Source organism: Rosa rugosa, chromosome 4, assembly GCF_958449725.1.
Source record: "Rosa rugosa chromosome 4, drRosRugo1.1, whole genome shotgun sequence".
Taxonomy (NCBI): domain Eukaryota; kingdom Viridiplantae; phylum Streptophyta; class Magnoliopsida; order Rosales; family Rosaceae; genus Rosa; species Rosa rugosa.
Window position 1 is genome coordinate 46945539 of NC_084823.1, and position 16185 is coordinate 46961723.

Here is a 16185-nt window from a genome sequence, read left to right on the forward strand (position 1 = left end):
AAACTTTTTTGCTCAAAATTGATTTCTAATCAAAACCGACGGCCATGATCAGTTACTCATTTGGACTTTGATGATAGCAAAACGCAAAAGCCATCTCCTTCAACCACAGGCACTCCAACACAACACTCACTCCCTGCAACTCTCTCAGTTTATCTCAATGACTAGTACTTGTATTCAATTTCATTGCAAAGCTTCCAACTTTCTTGTTCCTTCACATTTTCTGGGTTCCTCTTCTTTCTTGCAGAGTCCCCAACCAAACCCACCACTAAGAAACAGAAACCCCAAGAGTCATACACAGAGAAGGATTAGCAATAGAAACATAAGAGGTGGGATTGTCTGTGGTGTGCTATTTCCAGTTGATCCATGGGCACCCAACATTGATTCACAGAGCATAGCTTCACAGCTCTTTGCAGCTTCTTTGTTTCCCTACCTTGGTTTCTTGTACTTTATCACCAAGTCCAAGACTGCCCCAAAGCTCACTCTTTTTGGGTTTTACTTCTTGCTAGCTTTTGTTGGGGCAACCAGTGAGTTCTTCATCTCCTCTCAATTTACATTTTTTACTTTTTCCTGAAATTTTGACTGTTGTCTTGAGCTCCTAAGTGGGTTGTAAATTTCCTATCTTTGAGAACATAATAGCCAATTAGCAAATGCTTGGATCTCATAATTGATATTGAAACCATTCGACTCTTTCTACATGGTGCATAAGAGAAAAGTTAAATTGGACTGGGTCAGTCTTTACACAATTGTCTAGTTGCTTTTGTACCTTTGTTCTTGGACACTGCTGGTTATTATTATATTTTCTACTTGGGTGGTTTTTAGAGTTGCTTATATATAAACTTCAAAGACAGGTTCTTGGTCTAAATTTGAAATCCAAAAGAACAATGCTTGTGTTTCTGTCTAGCAAATTGTGATATAGCTATAATCATACAGGAAATTGGTCCTTTGATCATTTCTTGAGAAGGGGATAGTAATCTTTCCTTGTACTAGATTTTGTTTCAATATGCTTCATTTCTGACTGAAACTGTCAGTGTCTGAAAATATAGTTCTTGTTGAATTTGCCTTGCTATTATCAATTTTTTACTTTCAATTGCTGCCTTTCAACTCTGACTTACTTCATTTTTGTTCCTTCATTTTTGTTCTTTGCTTTCCTGTCGATGCTGATCAGTCCCTGCAGGAATTTATGGTAAGTTTTCGCTGTTTGAAAATGTTGTACACTTCATAAGCAGTCGAGTAAATATATCAATGCCTAACTGTCTTACTCTCTTTATGTGGCTCAACAGCAAAGGTGAACTACGGCACTTCCTTGGCGAATGTTGATTGGTTACACGGTGGCGCTGAGTCACTTCTCACTCTAACCAACATATTCATTGTATTGGGGTTGAGAGAAGCTCTGAGGAAAGCTAAAGCAAACGAAGGAACGTCAGATCCTGTTCCAGGGTTGAAAGAGGAGAAGAAAACTTCTGTTTAGGTGCACGAGACATATTTTGCTTTGTGTTCGTTCCTATCGTGTTTTACTTCTCTATTGGCTTTCAGTCTTTTACTCTTTCTCTCTGGCTCTCTGCTTTACAACAACCCAATAAATGTCTATGTCTAATATCTCTGCAGTCTGTTTTGTGATGTTCTCCTGAGAGACCATAATCTCTCATTCAATAGATATAAAGTTACAACCTTTTTGTTATTTTTTTTTTGTTGAAACAGGGTTTGGAACCCAGCCTAACTGGGAGGCTCAGCCCCACGCCCGAAAATATTGTTAATAGAAATGTTTGCTTGTTGTCCAATAGAATCAAATTATTGTTTCTGTTACTCCAATATCCCTGCTTTCTGTATTTGGGTATATGATGTTTGTGTTGAACTGCTGCTATATTATGAACCGATTAGGAGGACTTCAATTGGAATAAAAGAGAAAAATACTAGGAAAACTTGTTATAATAATCAATTCTATCCCTTGGCCAACATCAGAAAAAAACTCTTATCTTTTACAAGTCTTCTTCCTCATATATTACATTGTTGATCCAAGACGTCTAACAATCTAGCAGCAACCACAATGCTACTTATTATTATCCTCAAACCCAAGTAGAATTATCAGAAAAATTCTGGAGCATCAAATTGGAAATTGGGGTCGAATTCCACTAGATCCAGTGGGAAATCCATGTCTGGAATTGGAGAATTGGTTGAGGAATTGGTGGCTGAGATTATCTCAGTGTGATCAGATTCTGAAAGTTGCCCATTAACTGCAATGTTTCTCATTTGGCTTGGTGGTGCCAAGTGGTAATTTGATTCACCTGCGGCTGGAGATAGCAAATGTTGAGAGAAATCGCTAAAGAAATTCTCATTATCAAACATCGGAGATAGGAAGTCATCTCCACTCATCATGCATCCAAATGAAGTTGAAGTAAAAGCGAATGGAGATGCCATCATCTCTCTGTCTTCCAAATTCTCAGTATCAACCCTCAGATTAGTTGGAAAGCTCATTTGGTTCACTTGAGACTGCTGTGGTTCAGAAATGTTCTCGCGCTTATGTCTTTTTTGTTCTTTCTGTTCTGGTGATGGTGGTGGTGGAACTGATGTGCTGCCATGAGAGCAGGTATGCTTTCCTTTGTATGTGATTTCAAATATGGTAGGGTCTTCATCTGATCTCTGCACTTGCTTTGTGGCCCAGCAGTTTTGTGTGTTCCTGAAGGTGCATCTATAATAGCTTCTGCAAATATAAGCAAAACGGTTCACCATCAGATTTCTTCATAACAAAGTGAAAATTATGCTTTTGAAGACTCATGTGTTTCTCCTTTTGTGGGCCAGTTCAAGTTTTACCTAATAGGTGTGTGACATACTTCTTTTCTCATTTTGTTTGTTTGTTTTTTTTTTTTTAATACTTTTTCTCATTGATGATTCTAATTTCCACTAAAATGTTCAGCTTTGTGTGTGTGCGTGTAATAGATAAGGTATTATATATTGCTTTTCTATACGTGGCATCAGTGAATATTGCTGCAAATGATTGGGTGGGTGAAATGGATTTTGTAGAAGGATAAGATAAATATTTAAGAAGAGACTGTTTTATTACCTAGGATATTTGGCTCCTAGAATATCTTTCTGCCCATATTTTCTCCAGCTATGGCCATCTTCATGAGGTCCTTCAATCCCATTCTCAGAGCTAACCCTTATGACATGGTCAGTCCATTTGGCCATGATCTTTCTGCAAAACATGTAGCAGGAAGCATATTAGTTATCAATTAGCATTGTTTTCTTGTTCATATTCTATGACTTAAAATCGTCTAAACTCACCTCTTTTTGGAGATTTCGTGCAGGTCCTGATGATCGTTGAAACTCCTGTGGTTATAGTCATCACCACAAGGGCTTGTGTTGGCAGACATTCGAGACTCCTGAGGCACAATGGATTTTGCATCCACATGAGGTGTTTGAGGCGTGCCACTCAATTGCAGTAGCAAAAGGGCCTTCTCGTACGAGGTCAATATCCTTTGCACTAAAAACTCCCTAGTTTCTGATGAAGTTGATGTTGCGCTCAGACTTAGCCTCAACTGTTGTGCTAGCTCCATCCCTTGAATGATCTCCCCAACTAATGACTTTTGCTCCCAGCTCTTACTAGCAGTATCCATTTCTGCAATTCTATATATCAACAGGGACTTTGCCGCAAAATATATCACAGAGCTTATCTGGGTACTTGTCTGAAACAGCAGGATGCAGTTACAATATCAGCACATCTTCATCACACCGGGTATCTCAGATTTTTGAAAAGCAAAAGCTTCAAACGTTGCTGCAAGAGTTGAAGAAGCCAACGAGATTTCGAAGACCCAGATTGTTGTTTAGAGCAAGAAGCTATGCACATGGAAGTAGAGTGATTCTGTAGAGCAAGGGACTGAGTTGGGCAGAAAAATGAAGAAGGGTATTATGTGAAGCTGGAGAAAGCAAATAGAGAGAGTGAGAGACTTGTATTTGAAATGTGAGAGTGAGGGTCTTGTATATATAGGTGCCTCTTTGGATTTGGAAGATAGAAAGTTGAAGGTTTGACTAAGAAACCGAGTTTTTCAGCTCTGACTAGTCTTTGGTCATATATGCTGACCGGTTCTATATAATAATTCCTTCAACTTGTAAAAGGGTCTCTCACCCAGCACTTTCTCTCTCGCTCTTTACGATTGGTCGTTTGTGGGAAATGCACATGATTGGGAAAAGCTACATAAACTGTATGAGACTATGAGTAGTGTTTTGGTATGAATTTTCAAACCATATTCCGCGTTATTGTTTGGTAACACTCACTTCTTCCCAGTAGTGAGCAAAGTGCAATGGTGAACCGTAAGTGACGACAGGAGTTGTTGAAATATATATATATATATATATATATATATATATATATATATATATATAAGGTTTATATTGCAAAGTGTGATGTAAACTTTGACAGGGCCGGATTTCAACTCGTGTTTCCACTTTTATTGTTGTTTAACTTGAGGATCTAGAACTTCTTTCCTCTGCGGCCGCGCTTTGGTGGAGAATACAAGAATTACAAAAGTCTCAAGAACTTTGTACTGTTGAAACTTCTCCGAGTAGATGTAGAATATCAAGTACCCTTTTCACACATCAAAACACTTATAGTTTTTTTTTTTTTTGAGGAAGAAAATAAATTATAACTTAAAGCCCATACTACAACCAGAACTAAACTGATCATACTTTAAGTGTATAGTTAATAAATTCAGACTGATATAGATCATACTTTATAGTTTACACCTCACTCTCTCTCTCTCTTTTACATCTCTAAACATGTGTGGTCTTAATTACTGTTTTAGTATATTGCCAATCGTGAATCGGCATAGTTTACAAACATAAAAAAAGTTTAAAAATAGAATTAATAAATTTCGATTAATATAGATCATAGTTTACACATCACTTTCTCTTTTCTACATCCCTTGAACATGTGTAGTCTTTTTAGCATGTCACCAATACGCATAGTAAAATGCCTCTATTACTTGTCATGTCATGAGCTACAAGTAATTGTTACCTGATTGTTTTTGTCACATATTCAAATCTATGTAATGTGATGAAATCGCAATAAAGAAATATAATGTGTGTTTTGATTCGAAATTTAGTATAAAAATTAAAAAGAAAACAGATATAAAGAAATGATCATTTACCCATTTTCAGCTAACAAATTGCCCACTTGCTCCACCAACAGTTTAAAAACCTCATTTACCCAAAACACTCTAAGGGATTATTTCCCTAATACCCAATTAATTCTTTTTTATTTATTTTTGGGACTTTTTTGCCCTCTCCTTCTTTCTCACTTAGAGGGAGAAGTCATCCTCCACCTTGACGGACTCCGGTGACCAGTGGACGGCAGTCGACTCCTGTGACCGGAATCCGGCGACCGGTGACCGGAATCCGGAGATCGGTTACCGGAATCCTGCAACTGATTACCAGAATCCGGCGACCGGTCACCGGAATCCAGAATCCGGCTATTATTGCCCCCGAGTGATCATATTATTACTCCCCAGTAATCATATTATTGCCCCCCAATACTCTTATTATTGCCTTCCAAAAATCATATTATTGCCTCCAATAATCATATTATTTCTGTCTAGTGAATTATATAAACTCCCCAAACCAAAATGAATACACTACAGGCACAATTGATCATATTATTGCCCCCCAGTAATCATATTATTGCCCTCCAATAATCTTATTATTGCCCCAATAATCGTATTATTGACCCCCAGTAATCATATTATTGTCCCACTAATTGTATTATTGCCCCTCAATAATCAACGTGCCTTCCCGACGAGATCTTCCGGCGACTAGACTCCAAGCCCAGAACAAGATCTTCCTTCTCGTTCTGCCCACAGTTAACCCCAAAAAAAAAAAAAAAAAATCTGAAAACATCCCAACAATTGCCCACTTCAAATAATCAACCTCATATTACGCTGTTAAGAGAAACTAATCAAACATCCAGGTTCTAAAAAGCTCAGATCTGGAAGAACAACACACCTAAACAATGGATCTTCAGGTGTGCTTCGACAACAAGAAATCTAAATCAAGATCTAGACCCAACAAATTCAAAGCTACACCTCCAAATCCAACCCCAAAATTGCAGCCAATACCAAATCCAAATCCAACCCAGCTCCATTTAAGTTGGTAATCACCATTTTGTTGTTCTGGAACCCTCTTAAATTGCGACTCAGAGATGACCTACTGGACCTCCTCGCTGATTTCGATCCCGTTTAGGTGACTTAGGAGCTCAACTCATTCATGAAGTGCTTCGAGGAAGAGATTTCCAGCGGCGCGGGACGAGCTGCGATCCATGATCCTCGAGGACGACGACAACGGACATTAAGCCAGCACGCAGCCAATCGGAAATTGATGTAGACCTGGTTCTTGGGGGGGGGGGGGGGGAGGGGGGAGAGAGAGAGAGAGAGAGAGAGAGATCAGAGACTGGGGATGATAGAGAAAGAGCAGATCGGGGAGAGGAGAGAGGCAAGGAGATGCAATGTAATTAATTAATTGAGTTAAGGGCAAAAGTGTCATTAAATATTAAATTGGGTAAATGGGAGCAAAAAACTCTTGGTGGAGTGAGTGGGCAATTTTTAGGTTGAAATTGGGTAAGTGGTCACACCCCCTAATAATTAAACAGAAATGCCAGTGTACTAAATAAGGAAATTAATGAATAAAAATTTCTAAACCAAAAGTGAAAGAGCACAAAATTCGCTGCACTTTTGGAGATGAATTAAATGGCAGTCTATCAATTCTTTGCTCCATTCTCTTCTCTATTCTGGGCAAACGACTCGGTATGTGTTATTATCCAGAATCTCTCTATTTCTTCTGCTTTACGACCCGGTATCCGACCTGCTATCAAATGCCACCTGCTAAATTCAATTTGTTGTCACTATACTAGTTATTATTTATTTAACACATCATATTCAGACATGATTCAATCTAGTTCAACTATTATTTGCGTTCACAAACAGTGTAAAACTTTTCCCAGATGAGAAAATGTGACAATTACCGGTTGCTTGCCATATTTATTTCTTATTTTACATCAGAGAGGATAAAACTAATCTTTCACCTATATATCCTAATCGTATCTCATGTTTCTTACCCTCCCCTTCATATCTGAGACCATTGAAATGGAAATGTATAACGAAGTATATATGTTCCTTTTATAAGAACAATATTAACCATAAACTCTTTTCATACGTATGTATATGCATTATCTCAAAAGGAAATCACTATTTTCGTTTTGAGGTTCAACAACTCCCAGTTGTTCCGTCCACCGTTCTTCTCAAAAAAAAAAGTTGTTCCGTCCACCGTCAATCAAGTCCCTAAATTGATGACATCAGGTGCAAGGATTATGTGATTTCTGTCTAATTAATTACCAGGCTTCTAAATGATGCACCTGGTTGCTAATCAAATTAAGATAACTTCAGAGACTTGATTGAAAACAAACTGAAACCAAATTGCAAATTGCTTATTGCTTTAGCTAGCTAAAATTGTCTAGCATTAACAAGGCTAAAATAGGCATACCACATATATACAGATTAGTATTTGAACTTCAACATTAATCAAATGCTATATAAAGATAGACATCACACACACACACAAATACATATATATGTCATCAAAACAATAATTACCTATCTCCAACCATTCTGTACATCCTGTTGATCAGATCCTTCTCTTGTTCACTCATCTTTATGAGCTCGCAGTCCATACTGCTCACTTCTGCCTTAACCATATAACAATGAACATTCCATTAAATAAAACTATTCAATGATAGGATATCCTCATGGTTAATAAATCCCTCTCTGATCATCAACTGGCAGAGACAATTAATTGAAACAACAGCCATGCCAGCGCAGTACATAAACTATATATAATCCATGAAGATATACATATTGATAAAGCTTAGTATAAAATTAAGAAGAAGAAAAGTAGCATGTAAGTAGTAGTACGTACTAGACCTTCTGAGTTAATGGAAGTAGTAATACTACTACTGAAACTCAATTGAGCGAAAACTTCTACGAGTTGTCGGTTAATATTCATGTGACAACTTTAATTTTCTCGCAAAAAATCAATTAGACGACAACCTCAACGGATTGTTGCTTAATTTTTATGTGACAACTTGAAATTCCTCGCTAAAAACCAATTAAGCGACTACTTCTATAAGTTGTCGGTCAATGTTTATGTGACAACTTCAATTTTCTTGTAAAAGACAAATTAGGTGACGACTTCTACAAGTTGTCGCTTAATATTTATGTGACAACTTGAACTCCCTCGCTGAAAACCAATTAGACGACGACTTGTACCAGTTGTCGGTTAATATTTATGTGACAACTTTAATTTTATCACAAAAGACCAATTATGCGACGGCTTCTACGGTTGTCGCTTAATGAGTACGTTGCAATTTGAACTTTCTCACAATCTCCGATTTATCTCGGATATATATATATATATATTAGATATTTGGGATATATTCTGATAAAATAAAGAAATATCTGTAAAATGTGAGAAGAGAAAAAAATAAAAAAGCTACTCCATTATTCATAGAAAAACATACATTATGGAATGTGGAGGTTGTATGGGATATAAAATTTATGAACTGTTTCTAGTCAAGAAATGACCTAATAGAGAGGCAGCGCAATCTAGCAATTTGAAAAAATGTCTCGAGGTAAAATCTCTCAAAGCGGATTTGGATAAGGCGAAATCTTTGAAGGCGAATCTAGGTGAGGTGAAACCTGTCAAGGCGGATTTGGGTGAGGCAAAACTGCCTCAAGGTGAATCTGTGTGAGGAGAAATCTCCTCAAGACAAATATGGGTGAGGAGTAATCCCCTTAAAGGAAATTTGGGTGAAGAGAAACTCCTTGAGGGGAATCCAAGTAAGGAGAAATCTCCTCAAGGCGAATCTGAGTGAGGAGTAATCCTCTTGAGATGAAATCCTGTTAAGATTTCAAAGAGAAAAAAAAAATAAAAAAATAATTCATTTCCCCAAGTTGCTACTGCTTTTCTCGATGATATTTGTGAAGTTTCTATATTCAAATCTTCTGTTAGCCTCTAAACTATAACTTAGTTTTTGCTTTTTGCTGTATTGGCTCTTTTTAAGACCTCCTTGTAATTAAAAAAATAGAGAATATGTAATATCAAACAGAGAGACTAGTCCGTGGTTGATCAAACAAATAGAGGTAAATTAAGTACGTATTGCTTCTATGAATTTTCATGGCAATGAGAAAGTGCAAAGTCAAAATTTTAACCACAAGGAGGGGCGAACAAGCAAGTGAGCACACAGTTAGATATTTATTCTTCACTATCTGATTTAGATCTAATAGAGATTAACTACGATTGAGCAGGGAATCAAATGAATAGTGTAAGTAACAAAGACACTTGGTAACATAAGCTCACCAAGAGACAAAGAAAATAAGTTGATCACATCACATCTTCTTATAAGACGGTACTAAATTGGTACATTAATAGTTGTTGATTTTTTTGTTTCTTCACGAGACAAGAGTTATACTAGGAAGACAAGATCCTTGTCATACTACAATTCATATATCACAAGCTCTTCAATGAAATTTGCTAAATAATGCCTTGCCGCGGGGTGTGCTTCTAGAGTCTAAAATTTGGCGATGTGCTTTTAGAGTCTAAAATTTTAAATTATTATTTTGTACATTGGAGGGAAATTGAACTTTGATCTAACCTAATCTTAAGTAAAAAAAATGAGCGGGATTCTATTCCAAAAAGAAGCCTCTATTCCAAAATAAAAGTGCAAAAGAAAATAAATGGGAAAAATTCACCAACGGTGTCTGGACACTTAAGGGACTTTCAGAATGATACCTGAACTTACAAAGTTATCAATGTGATACCTAGACTCATTTTTTCGTATCAATGTGATACCTACGGCCAATTTCCGTCACGGAGCCGTTACGGAAATTGGTCATAGGTACGACATTGATACGAAAAAATAAGTCCAGGTATCACATTGATAACTTTGTAAGTTCAGGTATCATTCTGAAAGTCCCTAAGTGTCCAGACACCGTTGGTGAAATTTTCCCAATTTTGCACGTGCAATGCACGTGAGTCACTTAATGAAGACAAAATGACCGATTTACCCTCAAATTCTTTCTTTCTTTTCTTTTCTTTCTTTCTTTCTTTCTTTCTTTCTTCTTCTTCTTTTCTGGTTTCTTCTTCCCCTGATTTGAATCATCAAGATTCAAATCATCTTGCTTGTCCGATTCCCACCGCCGCTGCGTCTCAATCCACCTTCATGCACCACAGATGTTTCTGGTTCCCCCAACTTCAAATCCTATAGCAAATTGAAGTTGGGGGACCCAGAAACATCTGTGGTGCATGAAGGTGGATTGAGACGCAGCGGCGGTGTTTGATCGGCGATCGGCGGTGGGAATCAGACGAGCAAGATGATTTGAATCTTGATGATTCAAATCAGGGGAAGAAGAAACCAGAAAAGAAGAAGAAGAAAGAAAGAAAGAAAGAAAGAAAGAAGAATAAAGAAAAAAAAGAAAAGAAAAGAAAGAAAGAATTTGAGGGTAAATCGGTCATTTTGTCTTCATTAAGTGACTCACGTGCATTGCACGTGCAAAATTGGGAAAAATTCACCAACGGTGTCTGGACACTTAGGGGACTTTCAGAATGATACTTGAACTTACAAAGTTATCAATGTGATACCTGGACTCATTTTTTCGTATCAATGTGATACCTACGGCCAATTTCCGTAACGGCTCCGTGACGGAAATTGGCCGTAGGTATCACATTGATACGAAAAAATGAGTCCAGGTATCACATTGATAACTTTGTAAGTTCAGGTATCATTCTGAAAGTCCCCTAAGTGTCCAGACACCGTTGGTGAATTTTTCCCAAAATAAAAACCTAATCACTTCTGCCTCTTTCCCTTGCATCCTCATATCACCGCCCAGGACCAAACTCACCTCTGCTCTCAACCTAACGCTGTCCATGATCGCCATCATGCTCCTCGCCGTCCCGGGCGTTTTCGCCTCCGTTGCCAGGTCCACCGCCGCAACTATCGAACCTGGTTTGGTGTGTTCCTCTCTGCTGGGACATCCGTCGTGATCTACGGGTCCATTGGACTATATGATTTCAGGTTTTTTGTTGTTGTTTTGTTTTACAGGTAGAAGCATAGATTTAAGATTTGTTTTATCCCCACCTAAAGGACAAGCTGAATAAGATGGAGGACTCAAGGTGAGTCTGATCTAGAGGCACAGTGGATGACGGGATCCTAATCATATTGGAGCAGTCTAGTCATGGAGGAGGATCAGAAGCAGGAAGAAGATGAATGATATGGTAGATGTAGTGGCTAGTAGTATTTTTCAAGAACCATTTAGATAGTTACCCTTTTTGTATAAGAAATTATATTTATAAGTTCTGCCCTGCATATAGTTTATGAACCTCTTATGAGTTATGCATTTTATAGTGTAAAAGTATATTTTTTGTGCTTCAAGTTTCTGTTCAATTCCGTATCCAAATTAGTTAATAGATATCACTTATAACTTGGGGTTGTCGCTGTTATCATTTTCTCTTGTACTGAATTTTGACAATCTAAAGTTGTTATAAAAAGTCTAAATTTTTTATTTAATTGAAAATGCAACGACTTTGGGTTGTCGTAACTAGTTGTTGTTTAATGTGTTTTACTGAATATCAAAAGTGATTAAATTATACGGTTGTCGCTTTTTCAATATGCGATGCAATTAGTTCATCGATGAAATTATATGAGAAGTCTCGCATATAATTTTCTATATCAACTATCAAGTGCACCGTAGAATTTTCGCACAAAGAGCTGAATGAATTACTGAAAATGCTCTATTTTGATCTCATCTATAATTTGGTCGATTTAAAACCCTCCTACAGGTATGGTATCTACCATACTTGGCAGAAGCCCAAAATGGGGTTTGCTCAAGCCCAATAGCCCAATTTGCTGCCAACCCATGTGAGTTTTACTTGTAGTTTTGTTAGAATTAACTTTTACTGGCTATATGGTGCTCTGGGTTGTTCATGGGCTTGGTTAGTTGTGTTGTAAAATCTTGACCTTGAATTGATGGCAGACATGTCTGGTGGGAAAAAGAGAGCCCCTCCGAAGGCTGAAAAGTTGGTCGATTTTCACGCTGATTTTGTGAAGAAAACTGTTGAAAAGTACCCAGGTCATCCATTGATATTGGCTGGAAAATCTATGGGTTCAAGGTTACAATTGTCCGACTTTTCTGCTACATGATTAGTTGATTACTTGCTGATTAGCCTGAAATGCTATTACTAGAAAGTGTAGGAGAACTGATGAAGATGTAATCTAAGGCGTACGCTTTGTTGGCCTAAAAACTGTAATTCCACCCCTTGGTAGCAATTTAATTTGGATTCTATTGAAATAAAAAAAAAATTTGCTTGAAAGTCAGCACAGGATGATATTATATAGCCTAGAATAGTGATATTCCAGAAGTGTGTGGATGCATCTTATACATAAATGAGTTTCCTTTTAATAATCTACCAATAATTGAGGAATGTAGTAGTGTGCACTGTGCAGATGAATTTTTGTTTTCTAGTCTCTTATGGAGGAATTTGTGTAAAAAAAAAAAAACCCATAATGTGGTCATTACTTGGTATTGTACATGTGGTGGATCCTTGAGACTGATGGAGCATGCATGTCCCTCATATCTCCATCATTATTTGCTTTATTTTTTTTTGACTTTGTCAAGGGGAACCCAAAGGCTTCCTAGGCCCAAGATAAACCCCTTCGGCACATGTGAAATGCTCCAACTATGCATTGCAGTATAGTGTCTGACCACTTTGACAGCTTCGGAGTTCGAACCTAGGTTGGGGAGCACACCCAACTAGGCAAGAACCACTAGGCCACTTGCAGTGGTTATTATTTGCTTTATTGATTGCTATACTTCATTGGTTTGTAGAGTCAGCTGCATGGTAGCTTGCAAGGAAGATATTGATGCTTCAACGTCCTAAGCAAACGATTGTTAACAATCGTTTGCTTAGGATACCCACTAAAGGTCAGGTGTTATGATGTTATCCCTACATCACATTTTCTGTACAATATATACTTTTCTTCTTCTTTCATTTTGGTTGTTGGTATAAAATTGTCAAGTGAAAGTAGTTGACGAAATTGTCTGTGCCCTTGAAGATGAGATTCTGCATTCTTTGGACACTTAGGGCAACTCCAACCTTTGGGTTCAAAAACAGAAATTGAACAAAAATGAGACTTTTCATCTCCAACCAAGAAATTTAGAGGGGGCTGGTCCTATAAATATGGGACTTGGACTCATTTGAAGTCTCAAATTTGAGACTTTTCCAAGACCAGGACTGGCCACTGTGCATGGGGCCAGCTCAATTGCTGTCTCAGCCGAATTGAGCAACACAACGCGCCTGGACATCATGATGAAGGAGACGCGCTGATGCTGCTGAAGGGAAGAAGAACACGCGCGCCAAGGCGCTGGAGAGAGAGAGATCACCCTGCTTTGTAGTTTGCAGACGTGGGCCCGCGCATAAAGTCTGTCCCCTGCCGACCGTTGAAACCCCCAACGGTCATGAAACGGACGGATGAGATCGGTCATGACCCAGAATGGACGGTGAGATGTGTAGTGTACTGATTTTTTTTTTTTTCACTGAAACTTATCTATTTCCAATCCTAGGGCTGAGATTTGAGGTAAAAAACCAATCAACTGCTCTTATTAAATCAAGAGTTATTAATTCTATTTTGTTGTAAAGAATAGTGAAAATAGCACCTTCATATAGCACCCATGGTTGGAGATGAGAATTAAGTCTTATATAAATAGTGCAACAAGGGGGTGCTAAAATGAGAATAGCACCCCCAAATAGAGCCAATGGTTGGAGTTGCCCTTAGCAGTTAATCTTTTGACTTATTGGAAACATTACCGCTGCTGCAATCGGGACGTGGCAAGGCCACCTGCCATCATTATATAATAATCATGAATCAGTAAACTAATCTAGCTACTAACACATTATATTAGGAGTAAAAATCATGTGATTCTTGCAGGCTGTGTTTTTTCTTTAATTAATAGCACATAATTATCCTCACTGATTTGGTTACACCTGTATATATACAAGAAAAAAGGGAAAAATCAGTGAACTCGGCATGTATATACATGAACAGCAGTTGGGGAAGAGCCTCACATCGGTTATATTGCAGAAGATTTAAGCTACATTATCTTGAAGTCGCAATGGAGCAAAGCAAGGGGAGAAGATTGATACTCTTCCCAGTACCTCTTCAAGGCCATGTAATCCCGATGCTGGAGCTAGCCAACCTTCTACACTTCAAAGGCTTCTCCATAACCATAGTCCACACCCACTTCAACAAACTGAACCCCTCAAGCTATCCGCACTTAACCTTTCACTTGATCGATGAAGGCTTGTCTGTAGGTGAGGCCTCCACAAAGGACATTGCCCATCTTGTGTCGCTTCTAGATCAGAAATGTGCTGGACCATTCAAGGAATGCTTGATTAGCTTGCTATCTGATGTTTCAAAAGAGCCTGTTGCGTGTTTGATCACCGAATATCGCTTTTACTTCACTCAATCTCTTGCAGAGAGTTTCAAGCTACCAAGGCTTCTGCTAAGGACTGGGGGTGCTTCTTCCTTGGCTGTTTATATTGCCTTCCCGCTTATGCGTGAAAAGGGTTACTACCCTAAACAAGGTAATATATATTAAATTATTAATCGAACTTGTATCTGGAACAATTGATCATTTGGCATTAGATTGATGATTTAATTATAACATACATATATCATTACTCTTTGACAAATTTTATATATATTTACCATCTATTGTGGCATTAGATTCTCGACTAGAAGAGCCGGTGAAAGAGTTTCCGCCTCTGAAAATCAAAGATCTTCCAACTATCAAAACGAAGCAGAATCCAGAACAATTTTTCCAAATGACTGCAAGTCGCCTGACAGATGAAGCCAATTCCTCACATGGAGTCATTATCAACACTTTTGAAGATATTGAAGGACAGGCGCTTATCAGACTTTGTGATGAACTATCCGCTCCAATTTTTGGAGTAGGTCCATTTCACAAGCCTTTCCCTACAACTGGTTCTTCAGGATCAGGTAGCTCGATCAACTTACCACAAGACCAGAGTTGTATTTCATGGCTCAACACCCAAGCACAAAACTCTGTTATCTATGTTGGGTTTGGGAGCCTTGCTACAATAAGCGAAGAGCAGTTTTTGGAGCTAGCTTGGGGTCTAGCCAATAGCAACCAACCGTTTTTGTGGGTGGTCCGATCCGAGTTTGTTCAGGGTTCGAAATGGCTTGAAGCGTTGCCTGATAAGTTTCTCGAAACTTTGAAAGGGAAGGGCCACATTGTGAAATGGGCACCCCAGAAAGCAGTTCTGGCACATCCAGCAGTCGGAGCCTTTTGGACTCACTGCGGCTGGAATTCTACACTAGAGTGTATTAGTGAAGGGGTTCCTATGATTTGTATGCCATGTTCTGCTGATCAAATGATAAATGCTCGATATGTGAGTGATGTTTGGAAAGTAGGGTTGCAGTTGGAGCATGGAAGAGAAAGAGGTGAGATTGAGAAAACAATTAGAAAACTAATGGTGGAGAAAGAAGGTGAAGAAATTAGAAAAAATATGTCAAATCTAAAGGAGAAGGCAGATCTTTGCTTCAGACCAGGTGGCTCCTCGTATGAATGCTTGGAGGGATTGGTTAAACACATTTTATCATTGGAAGCCAATGTTCTCCAAACTCAGATTGAAGCTACTGTGAATCCCCTAATTGGTCTTATCGAGTAGAATAGTTGCCAACCAAGCTCTTTTGCTTTTGAATAAGCTTTTTCTTTTGGTTCTTTATCGAGTTTGGGTTTTCTCCCAGCAGTTGCTATGCTTAATTGTTTTACTTCGCGTAATAAATCTGGACTGATCTGAAGGAATGTACTTGAAATAATAATTTGCTTCTGGTTTTAAATGTTTAACACATCAACTATCCTAGAAATGTTATTCTTGTTTTTAGTCCAACTAGCTAGGAATGTTATTCCAATCCTTGATCAACCAATTAAACAAATATAAGCACGCAAACACATTCAAGAAAACACATAAAAGAGCACTTACAAGAAAATAGGCTTGAGAGGGATTGGGGAACGTACGTACTACGTAGCCTTTCTGTGGGTCTCCTACTAATACTAGGTAAAAGATGAG

At 38.2% G+C, this 16185-nt stretch overlaps 4 protein-coding genes across 7 annotated transcripts; 2 read left to right on the forward strand and 2 right to left on the reverse strand.

Annotated features, from left to right (window-relative positions):
• Positions 1-20: 20 nt before the first annotated feature.
• On the forward strand, positions 21-1803 carry LOC133743272 (uncharacterized). Its single transcript, XM_062171138.1, has 3 exons — positions 21-524; positions 1166-1183; positions 1281-1803. Exons 1-3 carry the CDS (start codon positions 71-73, stop codon positions 1466-1468), a joined length of 660 nt encoding a protein of 219 aa, XP_062027122.1. The 5' UTR covers positions 21-70; the 3' UTR covers positions 1469-1803.
• A 92-nt stretch (positions 1804-1895) lies between these two features.
• LOC133743271 (probable WRKY transcription factor 53) lies at positions 1896-3952 on the reverse strand. The gene is made up of 3 exons (XM_062171137.1): positions 3280-3952; positions 3059-3190; positions 1896-2698 (listed from the first exon to the last, which is right to left on the reverse strand). Exons 1-3 carry the CDS (start codon positions 3609-3611, stop codon positions 2083-2085), a joined length of 1080 nt encoding a protein of 359 aa, XP_062027121.1. The 5' UTR covers positions 3612-3952; the 3' UTR covers positions 1896-2082.
• Positions 3953-6626: 2674 nt separating this feature from the next.
• On the reverse strand, positions 6627-7999 carry LOC133707507 (transcription factor TRY-like). 3 transcript variants are annotated; one of them, XR_009845142.1, is made up of 3 exons: positions 7962-7999; positions 7635-7722; positions 6627-6863 (listed from the first exon to the last, which is right to left on the reverse strand). XR_009845142.1 is itself a non-coding variant. In XM_062133079.1 (2 exons), exons 1-2 carry the CDS (start codon positions 7733-7735, stop codon positions 6743-6745), a joined length of 222 nt encoding a protein of 73 aa, XP_061989063.1. In that variant the 5' UTR covers positions 7736-7924; the 3' UTR covers positions 6627-6742. The 3 variants fall into 3 exon arrangements, 1 of the variants encoding a protein (XP_061989063.1); XR_009845141.1 differs by having other exon boundaries at positions 7635-7726; XM_062133079.1 differs by lacking the exon at positions 7962-7999 and having other exon boundaries at positions 7635-7924.
• Positions 8000-14011: 6012 nt separating this feature from the next.
• Positions 14012-15941, forward strand: LOC133745975 (UDP-glycosyltransferase 76F1-like). Of its 2 annotated transcripts, XM_062174134.1 has the most exons (3): positions 14012-14403; positions 14569-14676; positions 14819-15941. In XM_062174134.1, the coding sequence occupies exons 1-3, from the start codon at positions 14130-14132 to the stop codon at positions 15781-15783; spliced, it is 1347 nt and encodes a 448-aa protein (XP_062030118.1). In that variant the 5' UTR covers positions 14012-14129; the 3' UTR covers positions 15784-15941. The 2 variants fall into 2 exon arrangements, with proteins under 2 accessions (XP_062030118.1, XP_062030117.1); XM_062174133.1 differs by having other exon boundaries at positions 14012-14676.
• The last annotated feature ends 244 nt before the right edge of the window (positions 15942-16185 follow it).